General features: G+C 38.3%; 1 protein-coding gene across 1 annotated transcript in view; it reads right to left on the bottom strand.

The window, feature by feature from the left end:
* Window positions 1-5,447: 5,447 nt before the first annotated feature.
* Window positions 5,448-26,239, bottom strand: part of UGGT2 (UDP-glucose glycoprotein glucosyltransferase 2) — a 244,048-nt gene continuing 223,256 nt past the window's right edge. Inside the window, exon 39 of the mRNA XM_033177411.1 lies at window positions 5,448-5,679. Within this exon, the coding sequence (XP_033033302.1) occupies window positions 5,657-5,679 (23 nt within the window). The 3' untranslated portion in view covers window positions 5,448-5,656. The remainder of the gene's footprint in view (window positions 5,680-26,239) is intronic.

Here is a 26,239-nt window from a genome sequence, read left to right as displayed (position 1 = left end):
CACACCTCAGAGACCCTGAACTCTGCAAATCCTTTTATGCTGAGCAAATCCTTTGGGAATGCTTCTATGATAAACAAGAGCTTAATATGCATATTAATTTATTGCTTTATACTAGGATTCTGTTTCTAACGAAGCATACAGGAGACAACTCAGCTTGCATGTCTATTTTGAACACATTTCCAACCTTCACTCAGGTCTGTTTTTCCTGATCAACTGAGTCTACTGGGATAAGCATCATTCTGACAGATAACTCCCAGGGACTGGGCCGCCATGGCTTGGAAGGGCCACTGGGAACATTAGTGCCAAGGTCTGGGGAAACCAGAATTGAACATATTTAAAAAGCCTAAGGGAGTAACCACTGCTTGCAGCATTTGTGAGTGGATTTCAACTGCTCTAAGTTTTCTTGGTATTTATATACTTCCTTGTTGTTACAGGAGATTTGTATATCTTTGAGTACAGTGTGCCATTTGTAGGTACGTTTAAAAAGGATTTTTCCTTCTTACAGGTTTCCCTAACTACATGTAGTTTTGCTCCTAAGTATGAAGATGCTTTATCTCTAAAGTATCTTTTAAAAGGATAATTCTTTAGAGATAAAGCATCTTCATAGGAGCAAAATTACATCTCGTTAGGGAAACCAGTATAAGAAGGAAAAATCCTCTCTAAAATATCTGTTAAAAGGATAAATCTTGGGCTGGGCATGTGATCCCAGAACTTTGGGAGGCCAAGGTGGGCGGATCACCTGAGGTCAGGAGTTCAAGACCAGCCTGGCCAACATGATGAAACCCCATCTCTACTAAAAATACAAAAAATTAGCTGGACGTGAGGGCGGGCGCCTGCAGTCTCAGCTACTTGGGAGGCTGAGGCAGGAGAATTGCTTGAACCTGGGAGGCGGAGGTTGCAGTGAGCCAAGATTGTGCCACTGCACTCCAGCCTGGGCGACAGTGAGATTCCGTCTCAAAAAAACAGGGATAATTCTTGTAACAAATTATGTACATTTCACTGTGTCAAATTTTCTTAGGATTTTAGATACCCTGTCACTTCATATATACCACCCGTTGCACTATTTTGTTTCCTGCAATGTTTGTGGCTTTGTTATCTCAAGTTAAAGTGGAAACTTCTCCTACTTCTCCTACTAAATGCATAAACATTAAGCAATTGTGGAATGAAGGGAGGGCTCTCCCTGTAGGACAGGGCCTCAGATCAGAGGAAATTCATTATGGACATTGTACAATAAAAAAAAGCGGCATTAGCAAATCTAGAGCTTCTGTCCAAAAAGTTGCTACTGCTGTTAAGTATTAGGAAACAATGAAGGCATAAAAATATTCACTGAGCAGTTTACGATTTATATGAATGGATGTTAGCCCTTCACTGCGCTTGAGGATCCAATCACAAAAGCTCTCCACATGGTTTATAAACTCACTTGCCTTGTCATCCAGGCTCCAACCTCATGGGCCTTCTTTCAATCCTCAAATGAACAAAACTCCTTCCATACTATTCTTTCTTGCCTGGCTAGCACTCACTCTTACTTCAGGTTTCATCCTAAAATGTTACTTGTTAGGTCTGTCTTGACACTTGCCCGTCACAATATTTTCATTTGGATATTAATGTCTGTCATTTATACTGTCTAATAACCTAAAGAGGATAGCTTGGCACACAGTAGGTACTTAAATTATTTGTTAAATTGTTGAAATATTTGTTCAATCTGTTCAGGGCAGAGAGACCTACTATATTACTGGCCTTATTTAGATGAAACTTTTTAGAAATCGTTTTCTGGTGGAAGCAGACATGGGGACACAGGAAAAGCTACCAGCAGTGTAAGGAAGACAAACCCAGCAGAGGTCTGTGACAAACCCAGCAGAGGTCTGTGACAGGACATGTGTATGGAAAGCAGTTGCAGTCTGATGCTCTAGACTAGATACTCTACTACAGGATGAGTTCTGTTTCTTTCAACATTCATCTTACCCACCAAAGGTAGTACCATAATGATTCCTCCTCTCCTTTTCCTGAAAATTTTAAATTAAACATAAGGTTGATCTGGAACCCTTGTCATTCAAATAATGTCTTGGTTTGAAGCCCATCTTTAAAATCTGAGTAATTTTTCTTCAATTCTAATGAAAACCTTTCGTTTTTAAAGTGAAATCACATCCGGTAGGATAGAAACTTTACATAGTTGAGATCTCCATGACGGAAGTAAACGTCTTCACTTCAATTATGAGCTGTAAAGGACAAGAGTATTTTCCAAATCAGAGATCTTTACCACAGAGGTGTTACTAGTTCTAAGTCTAGAGGCTTTCCCTTAGAATGTCTCAGAAAATAGAAGTTTGTATTTGGTAAATGGGGTTAACAAACAGAAAATGGGGAACAGCTGTCACATGATCATAACACTTGAAGACTTCTAAAAAAGAGTGGTTCTAGGATGGGCTTACACACCTGACCAAGCCCCTCTAACTTACAAAGTTACCTGTAATTTTGGCCATCAAAGCCCTGGACCATCATGTTTCCTCTTTCTCACTTTGCCACCAAAGGTGAGATTTTAACCAATCAACTGGTTCTTTGGAAGTGAGTGGAGCCCCTTCAGTCTATGAAGTCAAGTAACCGAAGTGGGCAAGACAATGGCTGGGTCATAACTTCTGCTTGTTGGTTTGAGCGTGGGCCCATCAGCACCTTTCACTTCTTCTCTGAAACTATGGATCTGAGACACACGATCCACGTGTTCATCTGACTTGCCCTGTACCTCCTGCCCTGAAAGTATTCTGTTGGGTCATGGAGCCTCTTCTGGGCAGCCGCAGTTTGTTGTCTGGTTGCTTCTCAGGTGCTGGAGTCAGGACCTGGCACACAGCAACAAGCAGTTCTGTGGGCAGGTCCCACTTGTGTCAGACTACATGTTTAATATTAAAAGCCTGATTTTATAACACCAGGCTGACATGGCTTGAGGTGCCTTTAGAAATATTTGATGCTATCCTTCTAGGAGCTATGTTTTCTCTAGGAGCTTGAGGGTAACTGGAGCCAAATGATAGGCACTTCCAAAATAAAACCTTTTGGACCTAATCGTTGGAGGTGGTATGCCGACTTTGGGTTGTCTTCATGCTCAGATTCTGGGTCTCCTTTCTACGTAAAGCTCACACGTCACTGTGGGTCAAGCACAAATGCTTCTCATTCTGAGCTTAGATACACTGTTCTGACACTTTTTTCTAAGAAGGCAGAAAGAGAAGACATTTATCACTTTTCATAGTTAGAAACTAGTTCCCCTCCATCCCACTGACCTCCACTACTTCCATGATTTGATTTTTGTTAAAACTTGACATAGGGCCTGCAGCTGAGAACCAGAATTTAGGATCCTGAATATACCATGAAAGCCGTTGGACTATATTTGTTCAGCATTTCCAGGACAAGGGAACTGAATGGCTTTCTCTCCAAGTGTTACCAAATACTCAAGGCAAGACCTATGGTTCAGTTATGTAATGTCCCTGAGGAGGGTGCATTTTTGTATGGCACAGCAGTTTGTATGCATGAGAGCTCTTGACATAACAGCATTTTTAAAACAAGCCGTTTAATTAAAACATTTCACTGTAAAGAAATACCTTATTTATAAATCTGGATTTTCTGGTATAACATATTACTCACCTGGAAATGAAACATGTAAATTGGTGTAAATTGGCCACTCAGATCATAAGATACAAACAGTGAGTGGGGCATCAAGACTCTTTACACTGTTCTGTAATTTTAGCTTCATACTCCATGAAAATACGGGATCTAGAATACTGGAGAAGGCCATCGTAGGTAATAAAAGTAGGAATCCGGTGTCTCTGCCCAGCTGATCATCCTTTCTATAAGATTCTCACAGAAGTGAAGACAGGCTGGTAACAAAGGAAAACAGTACTATCTTATAGTCGGGGTTTGCGCCCCGGCCACCGCAGCAGACCTCTGGGTAGCTGGGTGGAGCATCTGGCCTAGAACCTTACAGAGTCTCACCTCTCACCAATCCCCAGCTACAGCTGACTCCCAAGAGGAGTGAGCTAGACAGCACCATTACGTTGGCCGCCCCAGGACCACTTACTACTCCAGCCTCTGAGTGTACCCTATAGGATACTCCGAACTCACGGGAATAACCTAGTTCCACCAGAGCAGGCCATAAATGGTGCACTCCATTTTAACACAGACAAACACGAACAAGTAAGAAAGGGAGATGACTGCGAGAGGGAGAGGCAGGTGCTCTCTTATTAGGAATGAATGGAGCTGATGTTTAACTCTATGGGCTGTTCTGTAATACAGAAGGATTAGCCTCGTTCTGAAGAGCTCACAGGAGTGAGCTTCTGGCTCATGATGGAACTGTGTGTACAGAGCTGTCCAAAGACGGACCAGCCTGTCTCTAGAGGTAGAGAGTTCCCTGTTGTCCCGGAACTTCCAAGATGGCCTAAGGCTCAGCTTTACAGGCAGGGCCTTAGAACAGGGGCTGGCACACTAGCTGGGGGCCCAATTCTATTAAATGCTTCTCAAACAAACTTGTCTAATTACAGAACCATCTGGAGAGCTTTTTAAAAAATCATGATTTACCAAGCTGACTTCAGACCTAATGAATCAGACTCTCCACAGGATGAGGTCCAAATGGTACTGAGTTCTCTTCCAGTCCCATGATCCTATGATTTTAGAATAGTTGGATAGTTTTTAAACATTTACTATTATTCATCTATTATTAATACACATCAGAAAAACAAACTGTTTATATCCTCAACTAGTTCTCATAAAGGTACCTAGTCCTTTTAAAAAGAGAATACACATATATCCCACATGCCCATAAATAATTTTTATGACATAAAATTAGAAACATTAGAACATCCAAATACCGCATTAAGATTAAAACATTGTTTAAGATAAATGATAACCATGCAACAATATTACTTCCATTTTAAAACACCAGTTAAGGTACAAATGGGCTTTATTATTATTATTGTCTCAGAAGGAAAGAAATACAAAAAAAATAGGTTTCTGTAATTTTAAATGCATTTCTGTAATTTTATTATTTATATTATTTTTTGTGACAGTCTTACTCTGTCGCCCAGGCTTGAGTGCAATGGCGCGATATTGGCTCACTGAAACCCCCGCCTCCTGGATTCAAACAATTCTCCTGCCTCATCCTCCCAAGTAGCTGGGATTACAGGTGCCCATCACCACACCCAGCTAATTTTTTGTATTTTTCATAGAGATGGGGTTCTGCCGTGTTGACCAGGCTGGTCTTGAACTCCTGAACTCAGGTGATCCACCTGTTTTGGCCTCCTAAAGTGCTGGGATTACAGGTGTGAGCCACTGCACTAGCCTAAATGCATTTCTGTAATTTTAAATGCATTTTGTGAATAAGGAAATGTGGATGCACATAAAGCTAGATATAAAAGGCTACAGTTTGATAAACACCAGCTAGTCCGGTACCTCAGGAAAAAGGAACAATCAGGTTTTAAATACTCAATGGTCATTTATTATATAACTTAAACTTATTCAGTATATTAAATACCTCTTTTAAATAATTACAAATTTTTAAAATAAAGAATATGTCACTGATCTTCATGAGACTTCCAAATCGTCTCAGCAGGGGCTCCACACTTCCCCAGCAGGCGGCAGGTTTCCTGTCATGCTTTCGCCTTCCTTCTCATATAAACCAGTGCTAGAGTTCATCGTGTGTCAAAACTGTAGGGGAGAAAAGTTTATTTAGCTCCTGGCATCTTAAACATAAAATTATCTTAAATATTAACTTATGTTTGATGAGGAAGCACCGGTATTGACTGAGGATCCTTTATTTGCTAGTTCAGTACCTACATGCTTCATTATGCCACACGAGAATAGCTCTTTGTACACTGTGATGTCTATTATATTGTCTCATAACTACTGGTCTTTCTACCCACCTAGAATGTGAGCTCCCATGAGTCTATGAGGACAAGGAACATACCTTACTTATCTTTGTTATCTTTAGGATCTAGCATCCTGCCTGGCAGATAAGAGGTCTTGAAGAATACTAACAGATTATTCACTGTGAATATAGTATTCTACCCTTAATGTAATGAAACAACAGAAAGCAGAGGACATATTAATATATAGTCGTCATCTAAGATGGGAGACACAGCACTCTGACACAGATGTAAGTACTACATAAATGCAAGCACAATTCTGATGAAGACTCTTAGAGAGCAAAATGGTCTCTTCTGCATCACTGAGCTGTCACATACCAACTGGCGTAAATCACTGAGAACTCAATATTTTCAGGCAGAAATTAATTAAAATATAATTTAAATGCATGCTGTTCCACAATTCAAGATGTCAGACTATGTTTCTTCAATAAATTCTACTGGAAAGATAATAAATATAAAAAGGAAAAACAATAATGAGAATGAGGGAAGTGGTTACAAGACACTGTTGGGGCAAAGTTATCAATGAATTTCAAGAAATGGGAAACAGGGATAGACGGCATGAAACAACTTCATCCCAGAATACACAGCTGACACGATGACTTGGCTTTCCTGATGGAGGAGTCTGGGAGAGGTTACTAACAAACACCAGTGGATAGTGAGTCACACAGTGAAGCAATTCAGTGAAGGACTGTCTGTGGAAAATCTGTGCCTGTCAGCTCCCCACTCTCATTCTTCTGAATCTAAGACAGAAACTAACACCCTGGCATCTATTCTAAGATAAAAAGTGGAAGTCTGTTCTTGAAAGAAAATTGAACAATTCTCAGAGACAAAGAGGGAGAAATAAAGGGTGGGAGAGACGGGGAAACAGGATTTTGGTTTTTGTTTTTTTTTTTTTTGAGATGGAGTTTCACTCTTGTTGCCCAGACTGGAGTGTAGTGGCTTGATCTCGGCTCACTGCAACCTCTGCCCCCTGGGTTCAAGCAGTTCTCCTGCCTCAGCCTCCCGAGTAGCTGGGATTACAGGCATGCGCCACCACGCCCGGCTAATTTTGTATGTTTAGTAGAGACGGGGGTTTCTCCATGTTGGTCAGGCTGGTCTCAAACTCCTGACCTCAGATGATCCACCGCCTTGGCCCTCCAAAGTGCTGGGATTACAGACATGAGCCACCGTGTCCGGCCGTAAAGAGGTATTTTTATATGGGTGTCTGCTCTTAAGTAAAGCGCCCTCATTTGGGTTTTTGGGGTGGTGTATAGGATGGGCTTTGATCTGTTCCATGACCATACACCTAGAAGGAGGCCTGCCAGTTGTACACCATGGGTTAGTAATTAACCCTCCCACCTGGGGAAGCCTATCAGAGAAAGAAGCACATTTAAACCCTGGCAAAGGAAACCCACACCAGTTATTATATTGATCAATCTAATATTTCATTCTTAAATATATATGAACAGCCAAAGATCTCCAGGTTTCTGAGGAAGACCAATAACAAAAGAAAAAACGGCCAAGATGAATACATAGAACAACATAAACAAAAAGGACCTGAAAAGAACTAAAGCAATATTCAAAACAGTTCTAATTGGTATTTCAGGGGACATTAGAGAAAGTGAAACCATAAGACAAGAACAAAATGAAATTAAAAAGAAGCAAGCAGGGAAAAGAAAGATCTGTTAGAAATTAAGAAGTGATTACCCCTCTAAAATAAATGAATAGAAAGACTGAAGGTAATGCCTAAGAATTTTCTCAGAATACAAATGAAAAAATATACAAGAGAAAATATAAGTACAAAAGATCTATAGGACTAAGAAGACAGTTCTATTTACAGTAGCATCAAAAGGATCAAAATAATTAGGAATAAACCTAGCAGGTAAAACGTGTTTACTGAAAATAACAAAAGATTGCTGAGATAAATGCAAGACGACATAAATAAATGGAAAGACATTCCATGTTCATGAGCTGGAAGTTTAATATTAAGATGTATATACTAATATTAAGATGTATATACTACCCAAAGCAATCTACAGACTCAGATTCAACAAAATCCCTATAAAAACCCCAATGATGCTTTTTATAGAAACAGGAAAAGTCATCCCGAAATTCATACAGAATCACAAGGGATGCTAAAAATAATTCTGAAAAAGAAGAATGAAGTTGGCAGATTCACATTTCCTGATTTTGTAACATATTACAAAGCTTCAGTAATGAAAACAGTATGGTGCTGGCATAAAGACAAACAGCCCAATGGAATAGAGAGTCCAGAAATAAACTCTTGTGTATGTGATCAATTCATCTTTGATAAGAATGCCAAGAATACTCAGTGGGAAAATAAGTCTCCTTCATATCAAACTGGATATCCATACACAAAAGAATAAAGCTGGACTCCTATCTTACATGACATATGAAAATTAACTCAAAATCAATTAAAAACCTAAATATAAGACCTGAAATTATAAAACTCCTGAGGAAGACATAGGGAAAAATCTTCATGACGCTGACATAGCAATGACTTCTTACATATGACACAAAAAATATAATAAAAGCAAAAATAGATAGATGGGATTATATTAAACCTAAAAACCTTTGTGCATCAAATGACACAATGAACAGAGTGGAAAGGCAACCTAGCAAATCAGAGAAAATATATGCAAATAATATATCTGATAAGCGATTAATATCCACAATATGTAAAGAAACTCTGCAACTTAAAAACAAAAAATCAAATAACCTGATTAAAAATGGGCAAAGAACTTGAATATACATTTCTTCAAAGATGATATACAAATAGCAAACATAAGAAAAGATGCTCAATATCACTAATCATCACAGAAATGCATAACAAAATACAATGAAATTATTACGTCAGACCCATTAGTATGACTGCTACATATAAAAAAAAAAAAAACAGAAAATAAGAAGTGTTGGTGAGGATATGGAGAAATTGGAACTCTTTTGCACTGCTGATGGGATTGTAAAATAATGCAACTGCTATGAAAAACAGAGGTTCCTTAAAAATTCACATGATTTGGCAATCCTATTTCTGGATATATATATCCAAAATAAAGGAAAGCGGGGTCTCAAAGAGATATACACACACATGTCCACAGCTGCATTATTCACAGTAGCCAAAAGGTGAAAGCAAACCAAATGTCCATCGATGGATGAATGGGTAAACAAAATGTGGTAATATATATATACTATGGAATTTTATTCAGTCTCTTAAAAAGGAAGGAAATCCTGTCATATGTTACAACATGAATAAATCTTGACAATATTATGCTGAGTGAAATCAGTCAGTCACAAAAAAATAAATACTATATTATCCCACTTACATAAAGTATCTAGAGTAATCAAATTCATTCATCTAGAGAGTAGAATGATGTTTGCCAGGGGCTAGGGAGAGAGGGGGAAGGGGAACTGTTAATGAGTATAAAGTTTCAGATTTGCAACACAAAAAAGTTCTGGAGATCTATTCCAAAACAATGTGAATATACTTAACATTACTGAACTTAAAAATGGTTAAGATAGTAATTCTTGTTACGTGTTTTTTTTTTTTTAACCACAATTAAAAAATACATAAAAATTGTATAGGATTGAACCAAGAGATATAAAAATCCAACTAGTTAGAATCCTGGACAGAGAGAACAGAGGTAAAGGGGAAAGAGGTACCTTATTTAAAACAAAAACAAACAAACAAACAAAAACAAAAACACAGTGAAAAAAAAAAAAGTCCAAATTTGAAGAAAGGCATGAGTCATTAAACACACAAGCAAATTTACAGGATGCAATAAAAATGTGATCAGGGAAACTTATAGCTGTAAACACTAACATCGAAAAAGAAAAAAGATCTCAATTCAGCAACTCGACTTTGTAGCTTAAGGAACTGTAGCTGGTCAGGCAGGAATATGGGTAGCCAGGGTATCATATTTACAGTTGGTATATGAAATGGGGCAGTCTTGCAGCCTGGGCCCTTAATCTGCGGGGTGTGAAGGTTAACTCCAGGAGTTAATGTCAGAGTTGAAATGAATTACTGGAGATCCAGCTGGTGGTCCAGTGAATTGGAGAATTGGTGTTAGCAAAACATTATATATTTGTTGTCAGGAAGAAAGAACATCAGATGACAGCACTACTCAAAGTGATCTACATATTTGACACAATCCCGATCAAAACCCCAATGACACTTTTTGCAGAAATAGAAAAACCTAAAATTCATATAAAATCTTGAAGGACCTTAATAGCCAAAACAATTTTAAAAAGAAAAAAATTGGACTCACTGATTTAAAAACTTACTACAAAGCTACAGTAATTAAAACAGTATGGTATTGGAATAAAAAGAGACATATAGACTAAAGGAATAGAGAACCCAGAAATAAATCCTTGTATATATGATCAAATGATTCTGACAAGGGTGTTCAGACCATTCATTGGGGAAATGACAGTCTCTCTAACAGATTGTGCTGGGACAACTAGATAGCCACATGCCAAAGAATGAAGTTGGACTCCTACTTCATACCATATTTAAAAATTAACTAACGATAGATTTAAAAATCTAAGTGTAAGACCTAAAGCTCTTAGAAGAAAACATATATGGAAATCTTTGTGAATTGGATTGGGTAATACAGTTGACCCTTGAATAACACAGAAGTTAGGAACGGACACTAAACCCCTGCACAGCTGAAAATCCACATATAACTTTTGACTCTCTAAAAATTTTACTAATAGCCTACTGTTGACTGGAAGCCTTAGAGATAACATAAACAGCTAACACAGTTAACATATTTTGTATATGTATTTTATACTGTATTCTTACAACAAAGGAAGCTAGAGAAAATGTTAAGAAAATCATAAGAGAAAATATACCTTACTATTCATTAAGTGGAAGTGGGTCATCAGAAAGGTCATCATCCACACTGTCTTCACATTCCATAGGCTAAGGAAGAGGAGTTGTTAGTTTGGTCTTGTTGTCTCTGGTGGCAGAAGTGGCAGAGGTGGAGGAGGTAGAAGGGGAGGCAGGAGAGGCAGGCACACTCAGTGTAACTTCACAGAAATACCTTGTAATTTCTGTCTGATTTTTTTTGTGTGTTATTTCTCTAAAAACGTTTCTATATGGTACCAATCCTTCTTCTGCTGTTTGTGTTAGTCTCAGTCTCCATATCATAGAGGGATCCATGTCATAAAAAGCAAAAGCAGTCTTTAATTGGAACTCTTCTGCCAATTGTCTAATGTCACTTTGTTTTCTGGCACTGCTTCTATGTCTTCTTCCTCATTGTGTGGCACTGGTTCAGAAGCACTCATCTCCATCAAGTCATCTGTTAATTCTTCTGGTGTGGTGTCTACTAGCTCTTTAATTTATTCAAGAAATCCGTATCTTGAAACCCTCAGCCCCCACTTTTTTTTTTTTTTTTTTTTTGCCATATTCACAATCTCTTTCATGATTTCCTTGGTTAGCTTTGTTGTAAATCCTATGAAGTCATGCACAACATCTGGACAGTTTTCTCCAGCAGGAATTTATAGCTTGGGGCTTGATAACTTTCATGGTTTCTTCTATAACAATGATGGTATTTTCAATATTATCATCCTTCCAGACTTTCAGGTTCTATCAGGGTTCTCTTTCACAGCATTGACAATCTTTTCCAAAGAGTACTTTCTGTAACGAGGCTTAAAGGTCCTTATGACACCTTGATCTAGAGACTGAATTAGAGATGTTGAGTTTGGGGGCCGATAGACCCCTTTGACACCTTCAGTGTTGAGCTCATGGAGTTCTGGGTGGCCAGAGAGCATTGCCCAATATCAAAAGAACTTTAAAAGGCAGTCCCTTACAGGCAACATACTTCCTGACCCCAGGGACAAAAGCATTGATGGAACCAATGCAGAGAAAGGATTCTTGTTGCCCAGACATTCTGTTGTGCAACCAAAAGACTGGCAGCTGGTATTTATCTTTATCTTCAAGGCTTGGAGGTTAGCAGCTTTATAGATAAGAACAATACTGATCTTAAGACCAACTGCATTTGTATAAAATAACAGAGGTAGCCTATCTCTTCCTGCTTCAAATCTTGGTTTTCATTTCTCTTCCTTACTAATAAATGTCCTTTGTGGCATTTTTTTTTTTCTACAAACAGGGAACTTTCATCTTCATTAAAAATCTATTGGGGCAGATATCTTTTCTCCTTAGTGATTTTTTTTCTTTCATAATTGAGAGTTTACTGGTTGGGTTGAGGATCACCACATAGACATTTCAATTTGTACACAATTCTTAACATATGTACCAAAAATCTAAAAAACCATGTATTGCAAATTCTTTGTAAAAGTTACTCTAGTGACTTTCCAGCTTAATATCTGGAGGCAAAATTTCCTTAAGAGGCTATCACGTACCAGTATCTTCACATGTTGTTAAGCTGTTGCATACGTCCTACCAATTCATAACTGAATAGTATGTACACTACATACTCAAATTTTCATTCACAGCACATTCACGAAGTTATTGGAAAAACAGGACTATCACAACTAAAGATGTTACAGAGCACATACAATTCAGACAGGGAAAGCCATGAATATGAAGTGGTTTTCTTTAGGAAACAATTCTACTAAAAAACAACATGGGAACAGAAGTAATTTAAAATGTTTAAGACTTTCAGTACAGGACTGTGACTCCATATTGCTGGTTAGTATGCTTTGTATTATAGGATATAAAAACTAACCCCCCATCTATGGAATGTTAACCTGACACCTAAGATAGTCAAAGCCTCCTATAATTCAATATCTCACACTATTTTCTGGTTGTACCAAAAAATAAACAACCGGTGGATGATTTCACCTCTTTTTAAAATAAACATTTACACTTAAAAAATGGGATAAGGTGGGATTCCTTCCTTCTTAAAAATGTTTCCAGAGCTACTAAAAAACTTGCATTTACAAAATAGTTGATAAAAATATTCCTCTGGATTGTACAAGAAGGGAGACAGGAACCACTGATAAGACATGGTACAGGATATTAATCAGAGTTGGCTTCTTTCTCTCTAGCTTCACTGGAGGCTGAACTCTCCTCAGTTTTGTTTCTTCATTAGACAAATCTTCTTTACTTTCTTGGTTAGCCACTTCAGCCTGTTTTCCCTTTGCTCCTCCTTTCCCTTTTATTTGCACGTTCTGTCTGGAGATTTGTCCCTTTCTGCTGCCTTTTTTTGGCTTAGTTTCCACTTTTGCAGGGGCAGGTTTAGCTGACAAGTATGAAGATCTCCGCTCTTGAGCTACTCCTTCGCTGCCCCCTTCAGTGGAGCTGACCTTCCTCTTGACATCCTGGCAGCAGGGAGGTTGTGTGCCAAGTGCCTGCAGGCTGCAGCACACTGAGACCCTTAGCAAAGCTGGGCCACTGGGCTGCCTGGCTGCTGCCGCTCCTCCCACCACCCAAGCTGCTCAGGTGATTTTCTTAATGGCATCTGGGAACTTGTCTGCTGCCTCTTGGTTGGCAGAAGCTGCCTTTCCTATTATCTTGACTTTAAAAAACCAAACCTCATTCTAAAATTATCAAATCATCCTTTGCTGGCATTAAATTCTCCAGCTTTAGATCCTGCACCTTACTTTTGTTTTAAGTTGTCATATAATGACTTTTCTTTTTCTTGAATTGTATTAGTCTACAGGTAAGCCTTTCTTATAGTAATCCTGCACCAACATAAAAGCTGCATTTTAAATATGAGATAAATGAGTATTTTGCAAGAAGTATAAAGTTTTGGTGCCTGCTGACGTAGCTGCAATGCCAACTTCACAAAATTTTCATTTATTTTTTCAATGGTCCTTACACTGGATACATTTATCTTGAAATGGATAATCACATGTGAAGACCTCAGTCTACTGTACATATCAAGCAATTCAACTTTTTCTTGTAATATCATGGCTTTTTTCTGTGCTTCTTGGGAGCACTTCCAGCATCACTAGTGATAATCCATGACTTCATTTGGGTCCCATGGTATTATTCAAGTTTTACGGTATTGCACTAAACATGATATGAACTGCTCATGTGGAGATGATTAGTGTTTTAAGCAGACACACTACCTGAGCTCACTGCAACAGCAACAGGAGGTGGCTACGACATTATTACAGTAGTATAGTATGTACTACAGTTAATTTTATGTTTGTTTGTATTTCTCAACTGCCTATGATGCCATGTATGGTCTGCGTTTGTGTGCATACATTTATCAATTTTAACTTTTAATAATAGATTTTGGATATTTTATACAGTAAATAATAAAACAGACTAGTATCTACATATGTTTTAAGCATTCATGACATACCTAGCTTTTTAGTCTTTTCAATATTTCTAGGTTACATGGTTCCTCTGCAAGTTTTTTCAAACTGTTGCAAATATCCAAAAAATTTTCCAGTATATTTGTTGAAAAAAATCTACAGATAGGTGGACCTGTGCAGTTCAAACCTGTGTCGTTAAAGGGCCAAATGTAGTTTCTTAGCTATAGTACCAAAAACACAAGCAAGAAAAGACAAAAAAACCTGAGTATCAAAAATATAAACATTTGTACCACAAAGGACATCATCAAGAAAATGAAAAGACAACCAAAAAATGGGAGAAAATTTTATAAATCACACTTGGTAAGGTACTTGTATCAAAATATATAAAGAACTCTTACAAATACACAACAAAAAGAAAACACAATTCAAAAATGGGCAAAGGATCTCAATAGATATTTCTCTAAAAAAGATACACAGACTGCCAATAAGCACACAATAAGATGGTGAATATCGGCCGGGCGCGGTGGCTCAAGCCTGTAATCCCAGCACTTTGGGAGGCTGAGACGGGCGGATCACGAGGTCAGGAGATCGAGACCATCCTGGCTAACACGGTGAAACCCCGTCTCTACTAAAAAATACAAAAAACTAGCCGGGCGAGGTGGCGGGCGCCTGTAGTCCCAGCCACTCGGGAGGCTGAGGCAGAAGAATGGCGTAAACCAGGGAGGTGGAGCTTGCAGTGAGCTGAGATCCGGCCACTGCACTCCAGCCTGGGTGGCAGAGCAAGACTCCGTCTCAAAAAAAAAAAAAAAAAAAAATGGTGAATATCATCTGCCATCAAGGAAATGCAAATCAAAACCACAGTGAGATACTACTTCTCAGCCACTATGATATTTTTAATCAAAAAGACATAAAAAGTATTGACAAGGATGTAGGGAGATTAGAACCTTCATATACCTCTGGTGGAAATGTAAAATACAGCCAGTGGTTTTGGAAAATAGTCTGACAGTTCCTCAAGTGCTCAAACACAGAGTTACCATATGACGACCCAGTGATTTCACTAAGTATAAACCCAAGGAAAATGAAAACATAATATCCACTTAAAACCTGTACATAAATATTCATAGAAATATATTTTAACAGCATAATGCTAAGTGAAATAAGCCAGTTACAAATTATGACATTGGACAATCCCATCCATGTGAAACCTCCAGGCAAATCTGTGGAGACAGAAGTAGATTCGTAGTACTTTCTAGATCAGTTGTTCAGGGTCAAGGAGATAGGGAAATTAGGGGGTGAGCTAAAGAGGACAGGATTTCTTTATGGGGTAGTGAATATGTTCTGAAGTTGATTGCTGTGATGGATGCACAACTCTGTGAATATACTAAAAGCCATTGAACTATACACTTTGAATTAGTGAATTGTAAAGTATGTGAATTATATATTAATAAAGCTATAGGTAATTGTTTAAAATGCAAATAGAAACAATGTAATATTGGATTAATAATATATACTAGTAAAATGTATTATAACAATAGCATAAGAGAAAAGAGGAAAAAACAGAATTATAAGGTTGCAAAGTTCCTACACTATATATGAAACAAAGTAATATAATTTAAAGTCGACTATAGTGTGTTAGAGACATATATTCTAAACTACAGAGAAACTTCATTAAAAAATAAAGGAAGTATGGCTAATAAAATAATACTGGAGATAAAATGGAATTTGAAGAAGAAAACCCAAAAGAAGGCAGAAAAAAAGAAGGAAAAAAGGCATAAGGAACACAAATCAAATGGAAAAATTGGAAATGGCTTGTTTAAATCCAATCATCCATAATTACAATAAATGTAATGCTTTAAATGAAAGGTTAGCAAACTTTTACTGTAAAAAGACAGATAATAAATATTTTCAGTTGTGGACTGTATAATCTCCAACAAAACTATTCAAATGCCATTGCAGCACAAAACAGTCACAGACAGTACATGAATGAATGAGCAAATCTATGTTCCAATGAAATTTTAGAAACACTAGATATTTGGATATAATTTTCATGTACCTCAAGTTATTACTCTTTTGATTTTTCCCAACCATTTAAAAATGTAAAAACAATTCTTTGGGGCTGTATAACAGCAGATTTGACCCACAGATGACCCTTGTATAAATACTACAGTGACAAGCAGTCTTTAAGATTGGATTAAAAAGACCCAACTATATGCTCTCTGCAAGAAACCCACCCTAATATACTAACAGAAAGTTTTAAGTAAAAGGATAAAAAATATATTATGAAAACATTAAAAGAGAAAAGCTTGAGGGTCTATATAAATATCAGATAATGCAGTCTCCAGAATGAGAGATTACCAGCTAATTATACAGTTTGAATTTTTGTCCCTATCTATATCTCATATTGAATTGAGTTGTAATTCCCAATGCTAGAGGTGGGGGCTTGGTGGGAGGTGGTTTGGGTCCTGGTGTCAGTCCTTCATGGCTTGGTGCTGTCTTTGCAGTAGTGAGTTCTCATAAGATCTGGTTGTTTAAAAGTGTGTGGCACACCGTACCCACCCTACTCTCTCTCATCTTGTTCCTGCTTTCACCATGTGATATGCCTGCTCCCACTTCACCTTCACCACAAGTAAAAGCTCCCTGAGGCCTCCCCCATTTATGGGGTAATGAATAGGTTCTATGGTTGATTGCTGTGATGGATGCACAACTCTGTGAATATACTACAAGTGATTGAACTATACATTTTGATCAGTGAATTGTATAGTATGTGAATTATATCTCCCCAGAACCCAAGTGATGTTGGTGCCATGTTTGTATAGCCTGAGAACCATGAACCAATTAAACCTCTTTTCTTTATAAATCACCCAGTCTTAGCTATTTTTTTATGGCAGTGCAAGAATGGTCTAATACAGAAAATTGGTACCAAGGAGTGGGGCACTGCTATAAAGATACCTGAAAATGTGGACACAACTTTGAAACTGGGTAATAGCAGAGGCTGGAAGAGTTTGGAGGGCTCAAAAGGAAATAGGAAGATAAAGGAAAGTTTGGAACATCTCAGAGACTGGTTAATGGTTGTGACCAAAATGTTGATAGTGACAGGGACAGTGAAATGAGGTCTCAGATGGAAAGGAGGAACTGACTGGGACCTGGAGCAAAGTCACACATGTTATGCTGTAGCAAAGAACTTGGCTGCATTCTGTTTGTGCCCTAGGGACCTGTGGAAGTTTGACTTCAAAGCAATGATTTAGATGGTATAAGAAATTTCTAAGCAGTAAAGTATTTAATACATGGCCTGGCTGTTTCTAGCAAGATATGCTCAGATGTGGGAGCAAAGAAATGATTTATAGTTGGAACTTTTAAAAGGGAAGCAGGGTGTAAAAGTGGAAAATTTGCAGCCAGGCCATGTAGAAAATAAAAGCTTGTTTTCAAAGGAAGAATCCAAGCAGGCTGTGGAGCAACCACTTGCTAGAGATATTTGCATAACCAAAAGGGAGCCAAGAGCTAACATCTAAGACAATGAGATCCAGACCATCCTGGCTAACACGGTGAAACCTCGTCTCTACTAAAAATACAAAAACTAGCCGGGCGAGGTGGCGGGCACCTGTAGTCCCAGCTACTCGGGAGGCTGAGGCAGGAGAATGGCGTAAACCTGGGAGGCAGAGCTTGCAGTGAACTGAGATCCAGCCACTGCACTCCAGTCCGGGCGACAGAGCGAGACTCCGCCTCAAAAAAAAAAAGAAGAAAAAGTCCTCAAAGGCATTTCAGAGACCTTTGCAGCAGCCCCTCCCATTACAGGCCCAGAGACCTAAAAGGGAAGAATGGTTTCATGGGCCAGGCCCAGGGCCCTGCTGCCCTGCAGCCCTGCACAGCCTCAAGACACTGTTTTCCTCATTCTGACCACTCTGGCTCCAGTATGGGCTAAAGCAGCCCCAGATGGCTCAGGCTGCTACTTCAGAGGGTGCAAGCCATGAGCCTTGGTGGCTGTCATGTGGTGTTAAGCCTGTAGGCATGCAGAGTGCAACAGTGAATGAGGCTTGGCAGCCACTGCCTAGATTTCAGAGAACGTATTTTAAAAGTCTGAGTATCTAGGCAGAAGCCTGCGGCAAGGGTGGAGCCTCAGAGAGAACCTCTACTAGGGAAGTATGAAGTGAAAAAGTGGGATTGTACCCCTTCCCCCCAGAGAGTCCCCACTGGGGGACTGCCTAGTAGAGCTATGAGAAGAGGGCCACTGTCCTCCAGAGCCCAGAATAGTAGACCCACTGGCAGCTTGCACCTTCAGTGTGGAAAAGCTGTAGGCACTCAAGTCTAGCCTGTGAGAGTAGCCTCAGGGGTTGAACCCTGCAAGGCCACAGGGGTGGAACTGCTCAACGCCTTGGGAGCCCACCCCTCATATCAGTGTACCTGGATGTGGGACACGGAGTTAAAGGAGATTATTTTGGAGCTTTATGATTTAATGACTGCCCTGCTGGGTTTTGGACCTGTGTGGGCCTGTAGCCCCTTTCTTTTGGCCAATTTTTTTCCTTTTGGAAGAGAAATGTTTACCCAATGCTTATATCTCCTTTGTATTTTGGAAGTAACTAGTTTTTTATTTTACAGGCTCATAGGTGGAGGGGATTTGCCTCAGATCTCATGTCCTTCTCACATTGTAAAATATAATCATGCCTTCCCAACAGTCTCCCTAAAGTCTTAACTCATTCCAGCATTAACTCAAAACTCCAAAGTCCAAAGTCTCATCTGAGGCAATCTCCTTTGACTTCAACTCATTCTATTAAACAAGCATTACCTTTGACATTAACACCAGACAAAGGCATTAAGAAAATTAGAGACCAATATCCTCCATGAACACAGATGCAAAAATCTTTAAGAAAATTTCAGGAAATTGAAACCAGCAATACATAAAAAGGATCCTCCATCATAGCCAAGTAGACTTTATCTCAGAAATACAAGGTTGATTAAACACTGTAATGTCAATCAGGATAATTTATACATTAACTACAAGAGAAAAGCCACATGATCACCTCAACAGGTACAGAAAAAGCATTTTAAATACTCAAGTATCAATTTATGATTAAAACTCCCAGTAAACTAGGAATAAAAGGAAATCTTTTCAGCCTGATAAAGGACAACTATGAAGACCCAAAGTTAACATCATACATCATGGTCTAAAACTAAATGCCTTCTCACTAAGATGAAAAACAGGCAAGGGAGGGTATCTGTTCTTAACCCAGAGGTCCTTGCCAGTCCAGCACAATAAGAAAAATGAATAAAACACCTTACTACGAAGACTGGAAAGGAAAAAGTAAAACTATTTTTATTTGCTGAAGATATGATCCATTGTGAAGAAAATCCTGTGAACTCTACAACTATAACAGGATCCATTATGAAAAAATTCCCAAGATCTCTACTAGAACTAATAAGTAAGTATAGCAAAGCCACAGGACATAAGGCCAATATACAAGAATTAATTGTATTTCTATGTATTAGCAACAAACTAGAAATTTAAAAATACCATTTATATTATTAGCATTCAGTTATGAATTCTTAGTAAAATATGTACACTGCAAACTAAAACTCTGCTAGGAGTAATTAAAGACCAAAATAAATCAAGAAACATAACATATTCATGAATTGGAAGCTTAATATAATCAACACATTAATCTTCACCAAACTGATTTAACAAGAGTTGCAATCAAAATCTCAGTAGGCCTTTTGGTTTTCCAAAGAAATTCAAAACCCAAAACTTAAAAAAGGGCAAAAATCTTGAATAGGCACTTTGCAAAAAACAAACAAACAAACAAACAAAAAAACAAAAAACTTCTACAGATGGCCAATAAGCACAATGACATGGTTTGGATCTATGTCCTCACCAAATCTCATCCCCAGTGTTGGAGGTGGGAGGGTGTAATTCCCTGGTAGGAGGTAACTGGACCACGGGGGCAGAGTCCTCATGAATGGGTTAGCACTATCCCCTCAGTGCTGTTCTTGTGATAGTGGGTGAGTTAGTGTGAGACCTGGTTGTTTAAAAGTGTATGGCACCTCCCGCTTCTCTCTCTTGGTCCTGTTCCTCCCACGTAATACACCTGCTCCTACTTTGCCATTCACCATGAATAAAAGCTCCTTGAGGCTTCCCCACAAGCAGATGCTGCCATGCTTCTTGCACAGTCTGCGGAACCACACGAGCCAATTAAATCTCTTTTCTTTAAAAATCACCCAGTCTCAGGTATTTCTTAACGGCAGTGTAAGAACGAACTAATATTATAATTAGTCTGTAGGGAAATGTAAATAGAAACTACAATATATCACTATGCATCCATTAAATTAAGAGAGAGATGATATCAAATGTTAGTGAGGAAGTACAGCAATTGGAACTCTCATATGTTGTTTGTTAGAATGTTACAACCACTTTGGAAAACAGCTTCTCAGTCTCTTAGGTTAAATACAAGCTTTCCATATGACCCAACACCCCCATACTACTAGGTATTTACAGAAGAGAAATGAAAACATATGGTCCAGACTAAGACTAGTAATAGCCCCAAACTGGAAATAACCCAAATGGTCATCAAATAGAAAGGACAGGCACAAAATAGTGTATCTATTCAATGGAATAGCACTCAAGAATAAAAAGGAATAATCTACTGATATATTCAACAACATGGTAAGTCTTTGGTTTCAATTTTGTGAATTCAAACAAAAGAGTATATACTTATTCAATGTATGGCACTGGAGGAAAGGCATAACTGTTACAACATAAAGTAGGTTAGTGATTGCAAGAGTTGGGTGTGGAAAGGAAGGTTCTGCCACAAAGGTAAATTGCAGAGCTGCATGGGCTGAGGAAAATGTTCTACATCTTGATTGTGATGGTAGTTACATGACTGTATATATTATTAAAAAGTCACTAAACTGGGCTGGGCAAAGTGGCTCATGCCTGTAATCCTAGCACTTTGGGAAACCGAGGCAGGTGGCTCACCTGAGGTCAGGAGTTCGAGACCAGCCTGGCCAACATGGCAAACCCCCCCCCCACTAAAAGTACAAAAGTTATCCAGGCATGTTCGCACACGCTTGTAATTCCAGCTGCTTTGAGAAGCTGAGACACAAGAATCGCCTGACCCTGGGAGGTGGAGGTTGCAGTGAGCTGAGATCACACCACTGCATTCCAGTCTGGATGACAAAGCAAGACTCTGTCTTTAAAAGAAAAAAAAAAAAAGTCACTAAACTGTATGCTTAAAATTGGTGAATCTTATACCTCATTAAAGATTAATAAAAACAAACAAAAAATCAAAGTATAATATAAGATCATAAACATTCTGGTATAATCAGTAAGTATAAGGGTAACAACTCAAAAGTTAGAAAAATTTATACTCAGATTAAAAGGAAAGACCACGTGCAGTGCCTCATGCCTGTAATCGAGGTGGGCACATTGCTCCAGGCCAGGAGTTGAAGACCAGCCTGGACAACATAGCGAGACCTTGTCCCTACAGAAGAAAATAAATTAGCTGGGCATGGTGGCACATGCCTGTAGTCCCAGATACGTGGGAGGCTGGGGTGGCAGGGTTGCTTGAGCCCAGGAGTTTGAGGCTGGAGTGAGTTATGACTGCCACTGCATTCCAGCTTGGTCAACAGAGTGAGAGTCTGTCTCTAAAAAACAAAAAAAAAAATATTGGAAGGAAAAAAACCACAATGTAAATATAAAAAATATATACCTAAAACCTACGAATGTTGAAAATAAAAGGCTGAATGAAGACATGCAAAGCAAATTCAACAAAGATTATAACATTAGAAGCTTCATTAAAGAAAAAAGCCATGATGAACAACTCAAATTCTAAGAGGGAGCAATATTACAGATGACATTCATTGCCCATCATGAAATTAAACTAAAAATTGATACCAAAATTAGGAGAAAACCCATTACTATAGGAAATTAAAATGAAAACAACAACTTCTCTTTCAACCAAATAAAAAACCCAAACTATATTATAAAAATTATAATAAAAGTCCAGTATTTATAAGAATCAGAACCTGGAAGAAAAATGCATAGCACCAAAAATACCCTGGCCAGACACTCATGCCTATTACCCCAACACTTTGGGAGGCCAAGGCGGGAGGATGGCTTGAGCCAGGGAGTTCGAGAACAGCTCTGGGCAATGAAGTGAGACCTCCTCTCTACTAAAAACGACAATAATAAATTAGCTGGGAGCAATGGTGCACGCCTATAGTCCCAGCTACTCAGGAGGCTGAGGCTGGAAAATTGCTTGAGCCCAGGAGATTGAGGGTACAATGAGCCTGACTGTGCACTACATGCAAGCCTGGGAGGCAGTGTGAGACCCTGTCTCAAAAAAGAAAAGAAAAGCTTTGCATTGACATCTGTTTCCAGAACAACATGGCGGCAGCTTCTTTGTGAATTGTCCCTCTTTCTTATTGTTAATAATATATAACAACGAGAAGAAAACAAAACAGAACAAAATCCACAAACAACATTTCAGCAAAAATAAGAAACACAGAAAACCTACAAACTCAAAATTGTGGTTAAGTACTGCCGAAAATAGAGTCGTACAGCAGAACTGCATGGGAAGTTGCAAAGGTACTGTGGAAGAGAAACACATTATGTGAAAGGTAGTCTGACAGGTGCTCAGAAGGTGCTAGACCCTCCAGAAGAGCAAGAGCCTGCTCCTGAGAGGGAGTGCCTCTGAGTGTGATGTAGCTTGAACAAGGCAGGATTGATTACTGGGGAGGCAGAGAGAGAAAGCTAATCAAGGCTCAGGCTACGGGTCCAGAGGGGAAGATCTCACAAAATACCAGCTACAGTGCCATCACCTGGGATGGCAAGAGGAGGGATTTGCGAAACAGAGACCTGCAGGAAGAAGCCTTCTTCAATCAGGCTAGGACCTGAGAGCCAGAGCTGCAGACACATGGAAGAGTTACCTCTAGGCCTTTCCTATAGCAGCAGTAGAGAAAGCACTGAACTACAAAGCTGAAACAACCATGACCCATTATATATTACCATACCCTTCCCTAGGATCCTCCTGTGCTGCAAGTCTAGGAAACTCCTCATCCAAAAACTCATTCAAAATGCTATAAGAAATAAAAAATAGGCTAACATTCAAACAGTTAATGAAAACTTACCCCAAAATCACACAAAGTAGATGAAAATTACAACTTAAGATTCCAAGATGAGCTAAAAACTTTTTAAATATTGATAATATATTACCTTTCTTGGTGTTTCCCTTTATTATGCTATTGAATATGTTCAAGCTTCTATTACATTTGTCAACTTTCAACATCACTTGACTGCTAGTTATTACAAATAGAGTAGTAAGCAAGTTTATTCTTCTGTCTACTTTTTCTCCCCTATTTTTTGTTGTTGTACTATTCCTGCATTATTAGACTGTCTAACATTTATTTATATACCATTGTTATCCTTATGTCTATCTTTGTTTTAGTCTCTGCTCACCACCAAAATAAGTAAGCTTATGGAAGCTCTAAAAGCATAATGAATAAAATAGATCTTATATATATATACACACACATATACATTTATACATGTGTATGTGTGTATGTAATAATATATACTTATATATGTATGTATATATCTATACTTTGGTAAAGAGAATGTATCTTCTCTTTAAGAACTCATGAAACATTCATAAAAACTGATATTAGGCCACAAAGAAAACAACAATAGATTGTAAAAGGAAGAAATAATACAGACAATATTATTTGATCTCAATACAATAACACTAGAAATAACAAAATCAGAAAACATAAAGGCTCTTTCACATAGGAAACAATCAGGCTTCATAACACAACTCTTAGGTCAAAGGGTAGAATCAACTACAACTGAGCTAACACAATGTAGAAAAACAGGAGAAAAATAAGAGAAAGCATGAATGTACAAAATAAGAAACGAAATAGGCCAGATGTGGTGGCCCATGCCTGTAATCCCAGCACTTTGGGAGGCCAAGGTGGGCAGATCACTTGAGGCCAGGAGCCCAAGACCAGCTTGACCAACATGGCAAAACCTCATCTCTACTAAAAATACAAAAATTAGCCAGGCATGATGGCACACACTTATAATCTCAGCTAGTCGGAAGGCTGAGGCACAAGAATCACTTGAACCTGGGAGGCAGAGTTTGAGCGGAGACTGCACCACTGCACTCCAGCCTGTGTGTCAGAGTGAAACTGTCTCAAAAAATAAAATAAAATAAACAAGAAACAAAGACTTTTTTTTTTTTTTAAAGAGAATACTTTTTACAACACTATAGAATATATCCAATATAAATCTTTTTCTTGGAAAACATAATTTGCCAAAACTGACTCCAGAAGCTATATAAAGACTGAACAGATAAATTTCCACAGAAGTAGAGAAAGCTGTCTACTTCCCTAACAAGCCCCAGGTTCCACTGCTATGTAAACTGTTCCAGAGCACAAAAAAGGAATACAAAGCTCCTAATTATTTTCATGAAGTGGTGGTAACTTCGGTAACAAAAGAAAAATAAATATTAAAACCTGAAAAAATTGCACAAAAGAGCACTACAGTTTTCATCTATGAATACTGATGCAAAAATATTTAGACATTAGAGAAAAGACTACCAGCACATATAAGAATAATAGGTCATGACCAAGTGGGGTTTATTCTTTTTTAAAATTTTTATTTCAATAGTTTTTGGGGTACAAGTGGTTTTCGGTTACTTGGATGAATTCTATAGTGGTGAATTCTCAGATTTTAGTGTACCCATCACCTGAGCAGTGTACATTGTATCCAATATGTAGTCTTTTATCCCTCACTCCCTTTTCCCTCCCTGCCCCTCAAGCCCCCAAAGTCCATTATATCACTGTATGTCTTTGTGTCCTCATAGTTTAGTCCTCACTTGTAAGTGAGAACATGGTATTTGATTTTCCATTCTGAAGTGACTTCACTTAGAATAATGGCCACCCAGTTGCTATAAAATACACTATTTTGTTCCTTATTATTATTTTCATTCCTTTTAGTCCAGGTGATATATATACCATGTTTTCTTTATCTACTCATTGGTTAAGGCATTTAAGTTGGTTCTTTGCAATTGTGAAATGTGTTGCTATAAACGTGTGTGCATGTGTCTTTCTCATATAATGACTTCTTTTCCAGTGGGGAGATACCCAGTAGTGGGATTTCTGTATTGAATGGTAGATCTACTTTTAGTTCTTTAAGGAGTCTCCATACTGTTTTCCATAGAGGTTGCGCTAATATACAGTCCCACCAGCAGTGTAAAAGTGTTCCCTTTTCACTACATCCATGCCAACATCTATTCATTTCTGACATTTTCTTTATGGCCATTCTAGCAGGAGTAAGGTGGTATCTCATTGTGGTTTTAACTTGTATTTTCCTGCTGAATAGTTATGATGAGCATTTTTTCATGTTTCTTGGCCACTTGCACATCTTCTTTTGACAAATTTCTATTTATGTCCTTTGCCCACTTTTGATGGGATTATTTTTTTTCTTGCTAATTTGAGTTTTTTGTAGATTCTGGATACTAGTCCTTTGTCAGATGCATAGTCACAAATATTTTCTCCCATTCTGTGGGTTGTAGGTTTAGTCTGATGATTATTTCTTTTGCCATGCAGAAGTTTTATAATTAGGTCCCATTTATTTATTTTGGTTGCATTTGCTTTTGGAGTCTTGGTCATGAATTCTTTGCCTATCAATGTCCAGAAGAGTTTTTCCAGTGTTATTGTCTAGAAGTGTTTATGGTTACAGATAAACCATAAACATCTTGATCCATCTTGAGCTAATTTTTGTATAAGGTGAGAAATGGGGATGCAGTTTCATTCTTCTATATGTGGCCTGCAAATTTTCCCAGCACCATTTACTGAATAGGATGACTTTGCCCCAGTTTATGTTTTTTTATGCTTTGTCAAAGAACCAGCTGGCTGTATGTACTTGGCTTCATTTCTGTGGTCTCTCTTCTGTTCCATTGGTCTACATGCCTATTTTTATACCAGCATCATGCTGTTTTAGTAACTATAGCCTTGTCGTATAATTTGAAGTTTGGTGATGTGATGCTTCCAGATTTGTTCTTTTTGTTTAGGATTGCTTTAGCTATTCAGGCTCTTTTTTTGGTTCCATAGGAATTTTAGGATTG

This window comes from Trachypithecus francoisi, unplaced genomic scaffold (genome assembly GCF_009764315.1).
Source record: "Trachypithecus francoisi isolate TF-2019V2 unplaced genomic scaffold, Tfra_2.0 Lachesis_group18, whole genome shotgun sequence".
NCBI lineage: Eukaryota > Metazoa > Chordata > Mammalia > Primates > Cercopithecidae > Trachypithecus > Trachypithecus francoisi.
Note: the sequence above shows the minus strand (reverse complement) of the source record. Positions and strands in the feature narration are given on the sequence as shown.